The following is a 19364-nucleotide window of genomic DNA, read 5'->3' on the forward strand; positions in this document are numbered from 1 at the left end:
ATTTCAGTTAAAAATAATAATTACAAATATAATTTTATTTTCTTATTGTATAAAAGAATTTTAGACAGATAACCAATAATATATAATTGTATCACAAAAAATAAAAAAAATTCAAATTCAATACTTCAAAAGTCAATCATTTAAACGTATAAATCTTATTGAATAACCATAAAAAAATTTTATACTATTAATATATTAAAATTAAATTCATAAAAAATTAAATAAATAATTTTTTTGGTGTCAAATATATATAAATATATAATAGCACATACAATCTTTTATTTTATTTTATTTTTTCTGCATCAAGTTATTTTAACATTTAAATATCTGAATATAATGTATTGATATTTCAGTATATTAATAAAAAAAATAACAGAATATATATGTGGGTTTAGCTTGGTACAATAATATATACCAAACCTCACACCTCAAGACTCAACATATTTGATATGTGTCCCTACTTCATTTAAATTCTTTCATGTTCCGGCTCCCTCTATGGCTACTACCATCGCCACTCTCACCAAGTGACAAGTGTATCATCACTTATTTTTTCATTAATTTCCTGCTTTTTTTTTTCCTCCACTCTTTTACTTTGGTCTATGGACTGGTTAATGAATCTTCTCTTTGAGCATGTCCTTTTTATGCCCTTATATAGATGCAATTAAACTTTAGCTTAGAGGTAATAATGTCATTGTAAATTACTTTCTATAACTCCTATAAAGACTGACTTACACTCACAATATTTCTTCTTTTTGGTATTTTTTCATTATTTATCGGTAAAATTATTTCTTCTTTAATACTACATTTTACACTGTTTTTTTTTTTAAAAAAGGAAAAAGAAAAATTAACCCAAGGTAGGTACCAGATGACAATGAAATAATGAGTTAGTTAGGGCATGGCGCGTCCAAAACTAGGGATTAGGGAATTTATAAACTGCCCATAAATGATGAATCACTGGAAAAAGAAAAAGAAAAGGGACCGCAATTAAAACTAAATTTAATGTCTCCTAATTATCAATGATAAAATTTTATATTGACACATTGTAATGTTAATCTAAATTTCTTTTGAATTTTGTTAACAAATTCCCTTAAAAATACAAAAGTAAAGCTTTTTTTATAGAACAAAAATAATTTAAAAATTTGAACAATATTAATTATATACTCTTAGCATATTTGTTAGAAAATCTCAATTTTTGTATACAAAAATATTAATTTTGTAATAACTCTGTATAAAAATTTAACTCGAAAAATTACTAATTAACATGTTTTATAGTTGGTGGAAACTCAGGTGAAGTTGACTTCACATGAAGTTGATATCTAAAAGCCGTTAGATAAAAATTTAGTAAAATCAGTCAAATTATATCTAACGACTTTCAGGTATTAACTTCATGTGAAGTCGACTGCACCTAAGTTTTCACCTTTACAGTTTTACATACAATTGGAACCCCTAATGCATATCTATAGTAAAACCCTTCACAATAAGATTTCAGTTGTTTTTTGTGTCTTTTATCAAAGACTGATACAAGACCCACTTGTCTGATCAATTTACAAACTTCAGGTTGCGCCCTTAAATTGAGACACTAATTAAGGAAAATCACTATTCAAACTTGGTGGGGACGTTAATAACCAGTTAAACTTGCAAATTGGGCTAAGGGTTTGTATAGGTGAGCTTTTAAGAAAAAAAAAAATGTTTAGTTTTTTTTTTTAAAAAATCTTATGAAAAAGTAAAAATAATTTTATGTTTGAATATCTCATAGGGGTGTCTGCGGATCGGATCCAATATCCGTAATTTTTAAGGTTGGATCCGATCCTATCCGATCCGCAAAGCGGATCGGATATCGGATATATCCGCAAAATACAAAAATATTTTTAAAAGCTTATTTTTATTAAAAAAATATCAATAAAATTTATTTTTTCTATTCTTTTAAATATGTTTACTCTTAAAATAATATTAAACATACTTTTCTCGAATAATAAATTAAAATAATTTAACATATATGATAATTATTAGTTAAAATAAAACATAAAAAGAATATTTTACTTATTTATTTCTTTATTTTTACGGATACGCGGATATGCGGATACCAACACAAAATCCGCAATCCGATCCGATTAGTGTGTGGATCCGATCCGAAAACCTTGCGGATCGGATCCATATCCGCAATTTTCGGATCAGATTCGGATAAACACTGCGGATATGCGGATCGGATCCGATCCATGGATACCCCTAATATCTCATGCAAAAAGATCTTTTTATTTATCAATTATATTTAGATATAATAATATAAAAATATTTTTTTATTTATTTATTACATGAAAAATATCTTTTTTTAAGAAAAAAAGATATTTTAAAAAAAGATGTAAATTAGAACTTTTCAAAAAAAATATTTTTTATTTTTTTATTGTTTTTACTTTTACTACTCGAAATTTGCTAACCATGCTAAAAAATAAAAATAAAAAAAGATTTTTTTTATCAAGATAAAGACGTCCAAACAAATACTAAGTCAAGCTTAAATTATAGCTTAAATTATCATGTCTGCATCATTGGATGGTTGGTGGCCATTAATTAATTAATACTATTAGTATCCATATTCCACCGTCATAGATTTGCTGCATCATTAAAATGAATAATCAGTTTATCAGATTTTAATAATATGGTCTTTCCGACAATACGCATAAAAATAAATTTTTGATAAGCGCTTTCTCAAAGAGTTTATTTATTTTTTATAGTCAACACAAACTCAAAAAATAAAAATGAGATAATGGATTATGCAATAAAGTTGCCACTAAATCTCGTGATATTCACGTGATGATCCACAAAATCACATGTTCTTTCTTGTTCAAGTTCAATTATATTGATGATTTGGCGAGTTGTGCTAGTTCATCCAGGTAACTTATTTTGCACATAATTTTTATTCATAATTTAATTAATTTTTTCCCTTTTTTTATCCTCATTCCAAATTCACTCCAAATATAGATAAAAATCAAAGTTATATAATCAAGAAGAAGAATAAAAATTGCATGAGTCTTATGCTCAGCAACATAACTATATATAAGCTGTTTAACAAGAACATATTTAAAAGATAAGGGTGCACTTTCCACAAGAACAGAGAAGAAAGATATACATGTAATAGCTGCAACTACTGACAACTGTATCCAAACTATAGGTAAAAAGACAGTCCTATCCTGCATGTGTTCACAAAATTAAATATGCCAGATCAAAGCTTCGCAAGTCCAATGATGAATAATCAGATACATATACAACAAGCAATAGTGTCACAAAGGAAAAACATTAAAAAAGATGCAATAGTTGTTTTTCTAAATACCAAAAATAGAAAGACCTATATGGCTCACTTTCTAACTGTTTAATTGGAATTTACCCAAAGTAGCTACCTCGCATTCTTATTTTTCTGTGATTCTAAGTTTCTAACTCTTCCAAAAGAATGAAGCAACCTGCAGCCAATTAACATCATTAATAGCATAATCTTGCATTTCAATTGATGTAACTTTACTTATTAGAGCTAGATGGCCTCAGAAGATAATCCTGATGTAGAGAAGCAGAAAAGAAATTATTGGCATTGAAGAATCTAGCTTATTTCTAATTTCTGATATGCTTCAAAAGATTTGTCACATTTAAGACCACTTTTAAAGTGATTCTTTACCAAGTTATTGATTTAGAAGACAAAACAAGTAAAGTAATGGATTGTGATTCAAGAGAAAATAAAATTTTGATTTATCCAATATCTCCTCTAAAAGTAGTAGTCAATTTCATGAAACTAGAATATAGAGGAATAAGAGGATGCTCTTACCTAGTAAATTTCATTCATCCACTTCCAAACCGTGGATGATAATTTCACTGGAAGATCTGTAACTAATGCCTCCAAGTGGCACCCGAAGCATTTCAGGAATTCACTGGATACGAAAAAAACAGAAAGCATTAGAATGTAATCACCAACTCGTACATGTAAAACCATTTTCTTTTTGCCATGCAAGTATATAATTTTTACATATAAACGCTGTAACAATACGTCAGAAGAATGTCAAAGAAACCTTCGACATTCGTCGCATGGATCTTCTAGGCAGGATTCTTGCAACAGTATTCTTCATGCTCCTTAAAATTCTTGTAACAGGTGTGCCACTTGAGGCTTGAATTTCAGAGTCGCATTTTCTCTTTTTGGAAAGCTTCATTTTAGAACCCTGATCATCATAACCTTGGCCAGATTTCTGAACTCGATCATCTAACTGGGAGCATCTGAAAGCACAGTATCAATATGCTCAATTGCATGAAAGCTTTTAAAAACACCAAAAAAGTTTCAGAAAGAAGAGTAATTACTCTGAACTCTCTCTGCCATCGACACTCATCCCCACCTGCAAACACAATGGATATTTATCATACTACACATAAGTAATACACACTCAAAAACAAGTCAAGAAGCTTGTAAAGGATTATCAAAACTGTCTAGGTTTCCAATACAAGTGAATTTCATATTTTAGCATATACCTTGTTAAAGGTGTATTTCTGTGCAAATAATTATAATCCTAGGCAGAACATCGAGCAAACATGGAAATTTGTATTAAAGCTAATTAGCTACAGCACAATAGCCATCAAAATATATTTTATGTGGTGATACCAAAAGAAAGAATTCCTGAGTTGAAATAGTCCAGCCACAACAAACCTAATATACCATTTCGATCCCCCAAAAAAGAAACACCCCCCCCCCCCCCCCCCAAAAAAAACCAAAAAAAAAACAAAAATGAAGGCTAGAGAAAGCACTATACCCATTCTTCAGTTAATGCTGCAAAATTGTTCCCATCAATAGCTGGGCCACATTGTTCTGTATCTGACGTATTCTTTGGTTCACTTAAATCCAGGGATCCATCATTTTCACAGAGTGAAACTGATGGATATTTATGACAACTTGCAGCTTCTGAAATTTGTAGCTCCATAGAACTGCTTAACGAAGCACCTGGACACACCACCCCAGGGTTCACAAAGCAAGAATCATTTAGCAGATCACAATCTTGAAAACATTCATCATCAGGCTTTGAAGCTTGATATGCCAGTGTCCCCAGATCTGACAGTGAGTTGCCAACAGAATCACAAAGTGACTTGAAAGGAGTACCAGTAGCATACGAATCAAAGAAGGCCTTAGACGCAACTTTAGCACAAGATTCAGCACCAAAAATAAAATTGCTAGGTACACCATAACTTTCTTCAGCTGAGAGAGTGGACTGATCTTGCATTAAGTTATTTACTACATTAACATCCGGTTCAGCTAAGGCAGAGCATTGATTTACCTGCTTTGAATTAGCTGCTGCTTTCACATTCATGCTGCATGGAGTTAATGAATCCGATATTAATGGGCTTTCAACTTTATTCCGTTGGCCTAACTCTACAACAATATCTTTTGTGAATTTCAAGCTTGAGGAAGATTTAGCCAGTCCATTATGAGCATCAATTTGGACAGGATTTGCATCCCACAAGGAACATCTTTCTTGTGTAGCGCTCCCTCCTAGGCAAGCAAGATCCTGCCGGAGACTCCAGGACTTGTTTCCGTACATAGTCTCACGTACTTGAACCTCATTTCGAAACCTGTTAGTCCAATCTGATGGGGATGAATTTAAATCAACATGAAGATTAATTCCCTTGTCTGACCAAACATAGAACTCAAAAGAAGAGGGAGTAGCTTCAGCAGCTTCTTTTATTAAAGAAGCAAAATCTTTGTCTACATAAGGTGCACCTGCTTCTACAGTTCCACGATTGTTTTGATGAAAGTTCTGCACTAAGCTCTCTCCCATTTTACCTGGGCGAAAATAAAATCTTTTCCCTAGCTATATATTACTATTCTGCAGAGCTGTTTGATATATTGTATAGCAAAACTTCCTCCTGCATTTGCTAAAATGATTACATAAGAGATGCTCCCAAGGATTACAAAGAAAATAAAAAATGCAATTAAAGATGACACAACTCTACCACATCATCCACCCTGAAATGGGAAAAATATGCAATCCCTATTCATCCTAAACTCAAGCATGATTTTCAGCTTCCAAACGGTTAAGTACAAAATTAAATAAGACTAAAAGACTGTCATCTCATAAGACTGTCCTGCTGTATAATTCATACATTGTAATTGCAATAAATCTACTATCCCTTCAAATGCTCGAAAGGAAGTCTAGGAAACTTGTCACCCTCACCGAACCTTCACTCAAATTCACTCGCAATTCGTTATACCCTTTCCCGGTCCTAACAACCCCATCTCATACTTACAATAGCCAATAATTCCTACTAACTTTATCACAACACAGCAGCAACATACACACAAACACGTTATAGACATTGACATATCTCCTAGAACACTAACACACTGCAATTGCAAATTCCCTTTCTTTCTTTTTTTTCTTTTTTTTTTTTTTTTGCTTTTTCCAGTTCTGTTTTTTACTGTCTTAAATTGTTACTACTAAAAAAGTAAAAACTAAGACACATCCAAGTACACCTGCCAAATCAGATTTTCCTCTTAAAGAAGAGAAATGAAAACATAAGAACACCGTGTATTCAAATCTATCTTACGAAATCTGAAAACAACAAAAGCATAGAACAAAAAAATGCAGCAACGAGAAGCAATACCTGATCGGAAACCTTACTGAAAATGTGAGCAGAAAACAGCAACATAAAATAAGAAAGAAAGCAGAAAAAAGTTGAGGAGCTTTAGGATCTTCAAGCTTAGCTTAGAGAGAGAGAGAGAGAGAGAGAGAGAGAGTGAGAGAGTTGACGCAAGGAATGGAGCGAAGGAGCCGAAGAAGGTTCCAAGTTCAAATCTGTGAGAGGGTAGTAGTGGCACTTTCGTAAATAATGGGTATATTTTGGGGCGTTTCTGAGTTTGAATGGTTGCGTTCCTGTGCGGACAGATCTACTGTAAGCAGCATGGCTTTACGATGGGTACGGCTCTGGCAACGGGACACGTGTCACAGATCAAGGGTACGCATGAAACGAATGGATAAGGCTACGTAGTTTCCCAAGTCAAGCGTGTTCCCATGCAAAACGAATTGTGTTTCCACTTTTTGTCTTTTACTCTTTTTTGGGAATTTGGAGTTGGATAATGCATTCTGCTCTTCAAATGTTTGAATTTCGAACACCAGCTCCCTTATCCTGTTTTGGTATCTAGAAATTTCCCCGTCATAAATAAATAAAAATGTCCAGAAATGCTTTTAACTATAATTTGCTCAAACAATTTTCTTTTTCATTTTCAATTAACAGAAGGGTTTATTGTTAGAAAAAAGAAAAGATTACTAAGGTAAAGAAAAAAATAAGAAAATGTTTCTTCAGATCCTAGAATTTACAATTTCAAAATTCCTTAAGTATCAACCAGACGCTTTGGCCGAGTGGTTAAGGCGTGTGCCTGCTAAGTACATGGGGTTTCCCCGCGAGAGTTCGAATCTCTCAGGCGTCGTTCACTTTTTTTTATTAATTTATAATTTCGAATAAAATTTTTTTTTACAAATATGAAGCTCAATTTATAATGTGCATCAACCTATCAACGCGTCTTTGAAGACAAGTTGTGTTCAAGTTACGTCGCAATAACTTTATATAATGCTAACTAATTTCAATTAAGAAACCAAAGACGCGTAAAAGTAAAAAGTGACTCAAAATAAAATGCGGCTCTACACAACTCTGATCCCACTACTTTGCCCCTTAATTATAATAGTGAGAATTTCTAGGTGCAGAAGCTTTTGTGTTTTGTAATTATCAATTAGTCATCAATAATTTTTTTAATAGTGTGAAATTATATCCAATAATAGAAGATCACTCACTTTTTTATTATGGTTAAATGCTAGCTACAAAACACAAAAAATACTGGCTCCCTAGATTTTTTCCTTTAATAATAATGGTTTCTAAAACATTTCCGGTTTCTAAATATCACTACATATATTAGATATTTAAAAAGCATGGTTATTTACGTTTATGTTCATGTACCTTGGTTGTCAACTCGTCGAAAATATGTATTTAAGCCACAAATATGATTTTTGTTTCTTATTCACCACGAATAATTGCATACGTGAGACGTGACACATACATGACAAAATACAATAAAGTAGTTATTTAGTAGTTACTTTCAATTCCTCTATATATCATCAAATAAATCACCCTTCCCAAATTTAGAACAAACGAAGAATAAACACCTCAAATTCCCTATCCCTAGTAGTGTTCTTCTTGAATGCCAAATATTTTGCTCCCTATTTTCCTTCTTTATTTTTAGTTCACAACCTCCTAAAATCTCAATTCATATCCTCTCTTTCAATTTGGTACCAAAACAAATTAGGTCTCCTCCTCCTCCTCTGTCGCCTCCTCCTCCGTCTTCCTTCTTCCTCTCCTTCGTCGTCAACTTGACAAATTACTCTTTTTTTATTACTACAAAGTAACAAAATAATAATATTCATAAATTATGGATTCGGCCGAACTCCAGCGCGTTTTTCAAATGTTTGACCGCAATGGAGACGGCCGAATCTCGAAAAAGGAACTCAACGATTCTTTGGAAAAGCTTGGGATCTATATCCCGGACAAAGAGCTTGACCAAATGATCGAAAAAATCGACGTTAATGGAGACGGTTGGGTGGACATGGAAGAGTTTGGCGAACTCTACATGTCTATAATGGACGAACGCGAGGAGCGCGACGAGGAGGAAGACATGAAGGAAGCCTTCAACGTATTCGATCAGAACGGAGATGGTTACATCACGGTGGAGGAGCTTAGATCGGTACTTTCTTCCTTGGGGCTGAAGCAAGGGAGGACGGTGGAGGAGTGCCGGAAGATGATAATGAAGGTGGACCGCGACGGCGACGGCATGGTTGATTACAAAGAATTCAAGCAGATGATGAAAGGAGGAGGATTCAGTGCTCTTGGTTAAATTAAATTTTCAATTTTCGTCGTTAATTATAATTAATTAGCCTCTTAATCTCTCTTTGCTACGTTCTTTCTCTCTATCTATCTCTAATTTCTCTGTAGACTCTACATATAATGCATGTAGTTTTACTTTGTATTGGCATGCATGCACATAAATACATACATTTGGGTTTTCAGAATTCAAGTCGTAATTCATTGTGGTTCCAAAACTCAAATCCCATCCCTTGTAAATAATAAGTTTATGTTATCTTAGGTTATATATATTATACATGTGTGTATGTGAAAGAGATTTTGTTTTTGTGACTGTATGCGAAAGAGATTTGGTATGATATGATATAATCTATACTTATTTGTGGTATTTTTAATCTTTCCTTGGACTATGTTCCGTGTAGTGTATCAAAATCAGTTATTAAAATTAATTATTAGTATGAAATATATGTTAAAATATAAATAGTAAATACATATTGAAAATAAATTAAATAATAAATATATTTATATATAAATATATTAATAATTAATTTTAGTGAAGGAGAAATAATATTTTTGTTTTAATAAATTGTTTTGTTTGATATAAATATAAGATTTTGTTAGTAAATATGGTTGAAAAATGAAAAGGTAAAAATTAAATATCTCAATTTTCTTTTATTAAATACATTTATAATGAGGTCAATGAGTAATAGTTCAAATAGTATATTCTCTTCATACTCAATTAAGAGGTTGTGGTCTCCTATCTTTAGTAAAAAAAAAATACACTCATAATGAGATATCGACCTTTGATGCTCTGTCTTTTTTTAATACATATATTTCTTTTAAAAAAAAATCTTTTCTTTTTCTAATTTTATTTCTAGGTATAATTCTAATTACACTCAATTATATTGTCCACAAATTAAAAAATTCAACAAATATATAGCTATAATTAAACAATGTAATTTTTAAGTTATCCTACATAATTATTAAACAAAAAGAATTAAAATCAATATTAATATTTAAAGTACACAATAATCATATATCATTTTTTTTATTCTATATCAAAAATAAACAATACGAATTGTATGTATATAATGTTGACATAATGAAAGAGGATCGAAACGATTCTAATACCATTTATTAACATTATTGAAAATATTACTAAAATATTTTTACAAGAAAATTTTATTGAAAACGTGATAAAACATAGAAAAAATTTGTTGTTTTTAGTTTTAGCTCTACAATATAAAAGAAATAGAAAAAGATCATCTAAAATGTATTTGAATTTAAAAGGAATCAGTACTCTTAGTTTATAAATTTATTTTTATTATCAATAAATTCCAAAAATTTTAGGGGTATATATATAATACGGGTTATTAAATTTGTTGATAATAAAATAATGTCTATTCATACATTTTCAGCAAATATGATAATTGATAAAACTAAGCATGTGATTAAGGACATATGCTCAGTCAAGTAAAGTCAAATCATGTTTGAATCCCTCCATAAGGTTTTATATTAACATGCTCAACCACTAATTAGAAACATATACTATAATTAAACGACATTACTCACTAGGCAGCTCTGATTTTTTTTTTTTTTTTTCTATATATACCCTCTGGTCTCATTTTATACTATTTAGGATGTTAGAATATATAAAAAGATGTAATCTATTGTGTGATACAGAGTAGCAATTGATTAAACAAAATGAAAGCTCTTATATAATAAAATAAAATTAAAGTTCATATGACTTGAATTTATTTGAAATCTTGCAGGAACAGATACCCAAATATTTACGTCAATATAAAAAATTCATAAAAAATACCTATAATTTGAGAAAAAAAAAAACTGAATCAATATTTTTCATTTGCTTTCTATTTATTAGATATATTTAAATATTTTTTTTATTTAAAAGTAGGAAGAAAAATCAGGAATATATATTATTATTCTTATTGAGTTATTGTATATCTAAATTTTTTTAATAAAAAATTATTGAATAAAAGGTTTTGTCTACGAAAGATGTTTAATGTAAATGAAAGTATCAAGTATTAATAATGGATATCAATGATATTACTATATTCCTATAATTAATTATAAATACAGTACTTTTTTATATATTCATTATTAGAATAGAATTTTATTACATTCTAATTTAAAAAAGATATTATACATTTTAGATCAAGCATTATATTTTTTCAAATCAATTTCATATATTCAAAGATATATTTTCTTTTTTCTGTTTCCTTCTCTTTTTTCGGGTAGATTATTCACCATTATATATTTGCTACTCATGCTAACAATTTACATAGCAATTGCTACATTCATTGCTTCAGAGATTTTTCTCTAATGGAGAACAATGAGTCCGTTTCTCCGGTAATTCTTTGATGTTACATAATTTTTCTCTTTACATGCATTCCATTTAGATAAGATATATACATTAACCTTTTATTTATTTTTATTTTATATTTTTTCTTCACAGACTTGTGTTGTTCTCAAAGTAGTGAATCTCCAATGTTGTGAAGCTTGTCCTTCCAGGGTGAACAAAGAGCTTAGGAAAATTAAGGGTATGTATATAAATATAAATATGACACTATGATTTATAGCTTTATGCACTTCTTTTTCTAATGACATATGATTTAATTAGTCTATCAAATAATGGATGATCTTAAAAGCTAAAGATATGAGTTTTAGAATATTACTTTTTATTTTGGTTCATAGAAAGACATGAATTAGTAAAATTTTTTGAAGATGTGTAAATTTTTTTAGAATATGTACACACAACATTTTGGAATTGCTAAATTATGCAGGAGTTACTGATGTCCAAATGAACAGAGAAGAGGGACTAGTTACAGTTTTTGGTGAGGCAGATTCTTCAAAACTCATCAAAGCAGTAAAAAAGGTTGGAAGAAAAAGAGCAGAGATTTATATGGAGCCTAAAGATCAACCTACTGAACCAAGCTGCACCTGCTTAGAACACACAAAGAGCACAAAATCCAAGAACTCAAGCATCCCTGATGACACAAAGAGCACCAAATCCAAGCACACAAAGGCGAGTGCGAAACATGATGATGATGATGATGATTCTGATGATAATTGCTCTGCTGATGCTGATTTTGGCGACCACGATCTGCCTCTGCCTCCACAATTTAATGATCATGGAGCTCCTTCAAGGTCCAACAACCATGTTGCTTCTAATGCAAGCTATCATCATTATCCTCAAAATAATCCAATAATGCTAGGTACCAATAATGGTGGTGGTGGTGGCGGTTATTTTCAAGGGACAACATTTCCTGTGCCTGCATATATTAATACATATGCAAGATTTTGTAATGACTACAATGAATGTGTTCCTCCTCCAATGGGTTATGGTAGACCACAACAACCACCTTATCAATACAGTTACTATCATCATCAACAGCGTTATCCACCACAACCACAGCCGCAGCAACAGGCTCCTCCTCCTCCTCCTCCTCCTCCATGCTCATATTATGGTGATGCTAATGGATGCACCATATCATGAGCTCTGCTACTTATTATATAGTTGCTTCTTACTTCAATTCTATATTCTTCTAATGTTTTGGTGTATATCCTATGGTTTGCTCATATATCCTATGGTTTGATTTTGACCTTTTATGGTGACTTTTTGGTATATACTTTATATAGATATTATTTTATTTATTTTGTGATATCTATTTGAAAGATAAAATATATTTTATTTGTATTTTTATTTTCTATTACGATTTCAATGTTTTTTATTTTCAGTACTAAAAATAAAAATACAAACTGAATACATCCTATGATTCCCATAAGACATGGGAGTAAGAAAATAAATAGTGAAAAAATACACATAGAAGAAACGATTATGTAAATAATCAACAAATTCATTCTCATGATAACACCAAAAGAAAAATGAAACTAAAATTCAGAAAGCAAATATTAGGATTATATACTTGAGATCCATCCTAATGTCTTAACCATTTTTAATAGTAGTAAACCCAGTTAGCAATGGAAGGTTGAGCTTTCATTGATTACTTCACTCGTTGCAGCAAAGGAAATCATACATAACAGTTTAGAGCAAATCAATTGATGGAAGCTGAGCAAAGGGAGAAAACATGAACATGGATTGGGAGCACAACATGCTCATACAAGTCTCATTATATATACAAAATAGATTAATCATTACTAGACACAAGAGTCAAAGCCTTGGATCATGTTTTACAAACTCATTAAAAAAATGGAACAATTCAACTCTACCATGGCATTTGAATGCCTCTCTTGAGTAATAATATCATATTTCTGGCACAGCTCCCACAAGAATCAACTCAGATGAAACCAGGCATTGACAGTAATTGGCTTTCTTCTTCTACCAATTAAAAGTGTCATTCATTCGTAGCATAAATAAGAAAACAATACAATGAATTTCATTGCATGAGAACCCCACCAGACATCTAAAGCAGGAACAGAGAGCAAACACCCTAGGGTCAGCAATTAGCAGAATACTACTAACATTGCACTTTGTATGCTTCGCATCGCAGCATTTTTGAATTGACGGTTGGTTTCTGTGTTTCGTCCGGGGGAAAATTATTTAAAGGGTGGCTAATTGAAAGTTCAATTGACTTTGTTCTTCTTTGCTTTCCATCTCCTTTACATTGTCTACTATGTGCTGTATTTTCTTCGATAGGCTCTCGTTATACTCGTCAATGTGCTCGAGTATCAATTCAAGATGTCTTTTATAGGTGGCAGACCTCTTTTTCTCTGCTGTCAACTGCTGATTTAATTCCCGAATTCTATCCCGTTCGCCCTGGAAAATAGTATCAGAAAACAAAGAGGTAAGTGGGGGAAAATAAGCTGAAAACATGTAAAAGAACCAATATTATCCTGAAAAACTTCATTCTGAAATAGCCTGATGCTAATCTCCAACATTTAGCTTAATAGTGACATCATGATCCATCCAATTTGTCATTTCTAATCAATCTGGCATGAAGTAACTGTGAAGATAACTAATTTAGTAATGCATAGCAATGGAAGAAGGAGAACTGACCGGATATTGTTCGTAGATGAAATCCCTTCTGCCACCTCCTGGACCAGCAAGAGGATGTGTGTGTTCCTTTACAAAACGTGTAACAACCCAGCTACCAGATTTTACTTTCCTTACCATTATCATTGCCTTGCAACCAACCCTTGTCTCAGCCCTTTGCCGTATAACATTTTCACGCTTGTCAGTCATCCTGTATCCCTCTTTGTTGCAGACAAAAATCCGCCCAATAGCAGAATTATCGATCCTTGATCGAGAGAGTTTACTAACACGTACGATGAATCCAACACTCGTGGCATATGCATTGTAGAATGCATGTGCTTCTGCTTCTGACTCAAACTCCTGTCCCACATAAGGTTCAACAGGTGAAACAATTGGGACCGGAAGTGTGGGAACAGCTAGGGTTATGGCCCCTCCAGCAGAAACTTGAGTCACATCTTGACCTTGGCTTTGAACTGGCACAATAGCACGTCCATCGATGTTATTTCCATCATCACCATTGTTTCCTTCGTCAGCGTTGTTCCCTTCATCAGCATTGTTTGCTTCATCTGCGTTGTTTCCTTCATCGGTGCTACAATCGTCAGCCATGGCAGCATTTTCTATTGCCTCCCCATTATTAGAGCCATCAATCTCAACCTCCACTGCAAGAACATAACATATATGCTATAAGATTTTCAGAGCCAAGGAAACATTCTACAGAACAGTGCATAGCATAAAAAACAATGAATGAACATGTAAAGAAATAAAACCCTAACCCCAAGATTGTTCTTTTTCTTCTTGATATTAAGAAAAAGCTTACAAACAATAAGGGAAAAATTAACACAATTTGGTTTAAAACAAGTTCTAGAGCAGAGAAGTGACTAATAGAAGAGAAACATGAAAATCACACCGAGAAATTTGCAAATTAATTCATTCCTCCACAAACAATCAAAATAGATCAAGCACTCTGCACCAAAAGCATGACTTTCGCATACCCTTTCAATAATCCTTTCTAAAAACACCAAACAATAATGATTCGATTGCTTTAAAGCTCAATACCAAATTCCCAAACCACAAAAGGGGGAGAAAACCCTCAAATTCTATCGGCATCAAAATCATCAACAGAATTTCCACATCAAGAATCAATAAACAAAATAAACATAAAAAAAAAACAAACTTTACACCCTAAAAACGAAATTTTTTAAGAAAAAAGGAAAAAAAAAAACTTACTCAGAATTAGATTAACGTAGAAAACCGAACGTGATACCGCTTGTGTTAAGAGCTGCAAAGTGAACACAGCGAAGTAAAAAAGGAATAGAATTGGGGGAATGCGAGGCATATATGGACCCTAATTGTCTCTCCACGTGTCTTATTTCTATTGGAGAATTCATAATATGAAAGTCAACTTTTTTACATTGACTCGTTGCTTTGTTGCCACGTTTTCAATGAAGTGTACGCTGGGCCGTAAGATTAGAACCCGAACCCGATCCAATACGAGTGGGTGCACCACAAAGAAAGAACACACGCAGTGCACAACACAATAAGCTGCTTCTTTCTTCTTCATCGTCTTCTTCTTCGAATTCCAACCATGGCTACTTCGTTGTTCCGGAGCATTCGGAGAGCTTCCTCTCTTCTCAAATTCTCGTACTCAACTACCTCCTTTTCGGTTTCTCCCAGGTTTCTCTATCATTCCACGTGCTATTTTTTTTTAAATTGTTATATACATGTTTCGTCACTTACATTCTTACACTAACCCCAGAAGGGGAAAAAAAAATTCATTTTTTCAGCGCCCGGGAACTGTTATAAATAATTCATTGAATCTCTTATGTTGGGTTAGCTTGTTTTCCTTGTTTGTGGTTCTAAGTTGGGGAAAGTTTAAGCCTTTGAATTGAAGCGTGAATTTGTAATGTGTGTATATATGAGCTATTTTGTGCTGACTGCTGAATCCCTTGTGTTCTAGATCAATTTTGCTTTTTGCGATTTTGTGTTGTGGAAAGTTTAAGGCATTTAATTGATGAGTTAACTTGTAATATGTATCAGTTATGTTGTTTTTTTTTTCTCCTAATTCCTTTGTGCTCTAGGTCAGTTGTGAGGTCCCGGATATCGGTTTTCTTACCGTTTAGGCAATGCAATTCAGTTGGGAAGCCGAGTTCATGGTGGGGTTTCAGAGAGTTGAGCTATGGCACTGTGAACTTGGTTATATCGGAAGGGAAGACCAAGTTTGAGGCTCGCGAGGTTGAGCCGCCAAGGAAGGACAAATATAAAACTAAGAAGAAGCTGAAGATGCAGAGGAAGAGGGAGAAGGAGAAGAGGAAAGCTGCAAATAGGAGAGACCCTCGTTGGCTTGGTGTCAAGGGGAAGAAGAAGCAGAAGTTTGCCAATGCAGAAGAGAGAATCAAGTGCAAGCTTGAGAAAGTAAGCACTGTGATCGGATTCTTTCTTGCCACAATTGGTGCAAGGAAAAGAGCCAAGCTTAGTGTTGCATACATGTGTATATTGCGATTGATGAGTGCAGACACCAGATATGATAGAATTAAGAATGAATGAATTAGAGAAAAAAGTTAAGGTTACATCTATTGTGGTGTCGAAATATGGTAGAATCGCGCCATAAATTATTTGGTTATACTAGATCAGATGAAAGATAGCCGAATAGGTAGGGTTAGAAGAAAACCAAGGAACCATGGAGTAGCACTCCAAGTTGAATGACTTGTCTATACCATGGTTCATAATAAGACACAATTATTATATTACTATATCTATATAGCCAACCTTACCTTGGGTAGAAGTTAGAAGAGACTTAGTTGTTGTTATTGTGCAAGCCAGCACTTTTGCAAGAGCTTCTTCATCTACTCATTCCTATAAATTTTAGGGGTCTTTTGTTTTGTTGTATTGATATGTCGATCTCACAAGTTATTCAGTTTCCCTCTTTTAGGCCGCAAGGATATGTTTTAGGGCTAGAGGTTAAATTTATTAATTCATATCTTTTGCTTATTTTCCCAGACATTCTACGGAAATTTGTAATGACTCAGATTTTAATCCCAGGCAAGAATTAAGGAATCAATGCTCATTGAAAGACTCAAAAGATATGATGTTCCTAAAGCTCAGGGTCCTGTTGCCAAACCTGATGGTTTGACGGGGGAGGAACGATTTTATTTGAAGAAGATGGCTCAGAAGAGTTCTAATTATCTACAAGTTGGCCGAAGAGGATTATTTGGAGGGGTTATTCTTAATATGCATATGCATTGGAAGAAACATGAGACTGTTAAGGTCATATGCAAGCCTTGTAAACCTGGCCAAGTACATGAGTATGCACAAGAACTTGCTAGATTGAGTGGTGGTATTCCAATCCACTTCATTGGAGATGACACTATAATATTTTATCGCGGAAAGAACTATGAACAGCCCGAGGTTATGTCACCAGTAGATACATTATCCAAGAAAAAGGTATGTTTCCGTGTTCCTTTTGTTAATCTCAAATGCATTACTGAAGTATTTGTTCATCACATGCAAAAGCAAAAGCACCGAAAATGAAATTTAGTTGCTTCAACATTTTATCTACATTTTCTGTTGCAGCAAGGTGTTTTAAAGTACATAACTTTTTGCTCTTAGCACATAATTCTTTTTGCCATTCTTTTTGTACATAACATTTTATCTCCAGTCTGCATTTTCAAGCTGTATGAAGCTGCTATTAGCTAGAAAATGCGGGTTTGGAACCATTTGTTGCTGGTTTAATGTTCAGTATGGAGTTTGAAGTTATTCAATTTTCTTTTTCAAATGATGTTGTCAAATGTGATCTCTCGCTATACAATATCTTTTCCTATTTGTTTTTTCTTGGTCTCACTTAAAAAGTGTTTGGTAAGACAACACACTTGACAATGATAGAAAAATTGAGAGAATCTATATTCCCTGATGAACATTTGGTCCAGAGTGACATTTATTTTGAAGTGGATGAAGTAACATGGAAATCTGTAGTTGACTTCTCATTTGAACTATACATATTTTTTGTAGCTTGGAGAAAAAATTCTCCAGTTTGGTATGGTTTTTAACAAATTCCATGAAGATTTATTCCTAGTTCCAGATATCTCTTATTTGACAAAAAACTCTTCTTCTAGAAGTGGTCAATTTTCAAATTTTATTTTTCATTTCTCCGCAGGCACTTGAAAAATCCAAGTATGAGCAATCTCTTGAATCAGTTAGGCGCTTCATCGCTATCGCTGAGAAAGAACTAGAGCTATATTACAGGCATATCGCACTCTACGGCAATCCGAACGACCGTAATCCCTTATCAGTTCTTGAGGGCCCAAGTGGAGACTCCATCAGAAAAGGGTACCATAGGATTCATAAACAAAGTAACCCTGAGTTGATTAATGATCTTGCTGATTCCAAAGAAATGGGGCTATCAGAATCTGAAGATAATAACAATGAAGATGAAAACTTGTCAATGGATGAATCAGATTCTGAAGAGGACAGCATGCTAGATACTAGTGATGATGATAAAGAAAGTGAGGAATGTTTTACTAATTTGAAAGATGCAAGTGCAAGCTCAAGAGCTGGTACATCACCATCAATGTCTAAACATACCTACCATTATAGTAATTGTAATAATCAATGTTTATTATCCAAACAAATGCTATGCACTAGAGATTAGAGATAAATTTATACTATGCCTCAAATGTTGTATATATATGGCAATGAATGTTGGGTCTTTAAATGACAATATAAAGGTTATTCAAGCAATGAAAGTTTTTTCATTCAAAAATATTTGAGAAAAAAATGCATTTCTTATAAATCACGTTGATGAACATTAAATAATAGTAATAAAAAAAACTCAACCATAACTAAGTTGTTTTTGCACCTGCATGATGAAAAGAAATTGACAACTGGGGCGGGAGGGGGAGGGAGAGAACAATACAATTAAGTATGTAAATTAACTAAAAGCACTTATGTTCATACCAAATGTATCAACTCCTCCATTTTTTAATTATCATAAATTCATACTTATAAGATCATAGTATATTTAAAAAAGTTAAAAAATAATAATTAACATAAAAGACATCTATAATTATGATAGCTAGAATTTTTTTTAGAATGATGTCATACTACTTATTTTATTTGCAATATAATTAGAGTGTATTATAAAAAAAAAATTAAAAGATTAGACTTATTTTAATAAAAAATTATATGTCTATAGACATATAATTGCTTCTTGTTCATACCTCGACCTCCAACTTAGCCTAATCCAAAAGCAGGCAAGGTCCAACTAACAAAAACCAAGATCCACCTACCGGCATGCTCGACCTCGTACGCCCGACCTAGTGTCCAGAACCTAAGTGCTCCTACAAACGTGTTCATATATTCATTCCAATATGAAATCTCAACAACCTTAGATAAAAAAGGGGAAATAAACTCCCACCAAGATAAGTCAACAAATTACTAAAAATAACTTATCTTTACTTATATATAAATACACCTCACTATCTCAGGT

At 32.7% G+C, this 19364-nt stretch overlaps 5 protein-coding genes and 1 non-coding gene across 9 annotated transcripts; 4 read left to right on the forward strand and 2 right to left on the reverse strand.

Annotated features, from left to right (window-relative positions):
- Positions 1-3210: 3210 nt before the first annotated feature.
- Positions 3211-6844, reverse strand: LOC112736783 (uncharacterized). Of its 4 annotated transcripts, none has more exons than XM_072211114.1 (6): positions 6625-6844; positions 4779-5886; positions 4333-4367; positions 4050-4251; positions 3809-3911; positions 3211-3452 (listed from the first exon to the last, which is right to left on the reverse strand). In XM_072211114.1, exons 2-5 carry the CDS (start codon positions 5796-5798, stop codon positions 3909-3911), a joined length of 1260 nt encoding a protein of 419 aa, XP_072067215.1. In that variant the 5' UTR covers positions 5799-5886; positions 6625-6844; the 3' UTR covers positions 3211-3452; positions 3809-3908. The 4 variants fall into 4 exon arrangements, with proteins under 4 accessions (XP_072067215.1, XP_072067213.1, XP_072067216.1 ...); XM_072211112.1 differs by having other exon boundaries at positions 4007-4251; positions 6625-6819; XM_072211115.1 differs by having other exon boundaries at positions 4779-5895; positions 6625-6785.
- A 521-nt stretch (positions 6845-7365) lies between these two features.
- On the forward strand, positions 7366-7447 carry TRNAS-GCU (transfer RNA serine (anticodon GCU)). Its single transcript has one exon. It is a non-coding gene; the product is annotated as a tRNA-Ser (tRNA).
- A 589-nt stretch (positions 7448-8036) lies between these two features.
- On the forward strand, positions 8037-9113 carry LOC112736784 (calmodulin-like protein 3). Its single transcript, XM_025786385.3, has one exon. The coding sequence runs from the start codon at positions 8441-8443 to the stop codon at positions 8900-8902; it is 462 nt and encodes a 153-aa protein (XP_025642170.1). The 5' UTR covers positions 8037-8440; the 3' UTR covers positions 8903-9113.
- A 1334-nt stretch (positions 9114-10447) lies between these two features.
- Positions 10448-12586, forward strand: LOC112735718 (uncharacterized). The gene is made up of 3 exons (XM_072213088.1): positions 10448-11238; positions 11345-11429; positions 11673-12586. The coding sequence occupies exons 1-3, from the start codon at positions 11212-11214 to the stop codon at positions 12383-12385; spliced, it is 825 nt and encodes a 274-aa protein (XP_072069189.1). The 5' UTR covers positions 10448-11211; the 3' UTR covers positions 12386-12586.
- A 382-nt stretch (positions 12587-12968) lies between these two features.
- On the reverse strand, positions 12969-15441 carry LOC112736785 (uncharacterized). Its single transcript, XM_025786386.3, has 3 exons — positions 15110-15441; positions 13907-14541; positions 12969-13666 (listed from the first exon to the last, which is right to left on the reverse strand). The coding sequence occupies exons 1-3, from the start codon at positions 15216-15218 to the stop codon at positions 13451-13453; spliced, it is 960 nt and encodes a 319-aa protein (XP_025642171.1). The 5' UTR covers positions 15219-15441; the 3' UTR covers positions 12969-13450.
- Positions 15423-18638, forward strand: LOC112732495 (uncharacterized). Its single transcript, XM_025781237.3, has 4 exons — positions 15423-15556; positions 15961-16294; positions 16922-17323; positions 18033-18638. The coding sequence occupies exons 1-4, from the start codon at positions 15468-15470 to the stop codon at positions 18525-18527; spliced, it is 1320 nt and encodes a 439-aa protein (XP_025637022.1). The 5' UTR covers positions 15423-15467; the 3' UTR covers positions 18528-18638.
- The last annotated feature ends 726 nt before the right edge of the window (positions 18639-19364 follow it).

The sequence above is a fragment of the Arachis hypogaea genome, chromosome 13 (genome assembly GCF_003086295.3).
Source record: "Arachis hypogaea cultivar Tifrunner chromosome 13, arahy.Tifrunner.gnm2.J5K5, whole genome shotgun sequence".
Classification (NCBI taxonomy): domain Eukaryota; kingdom Viridiplantae; phylum Streptophyta; class Magnoliopsida; order Fabales; family Fabaceae; genus Arachis; species Arachis hypogaea.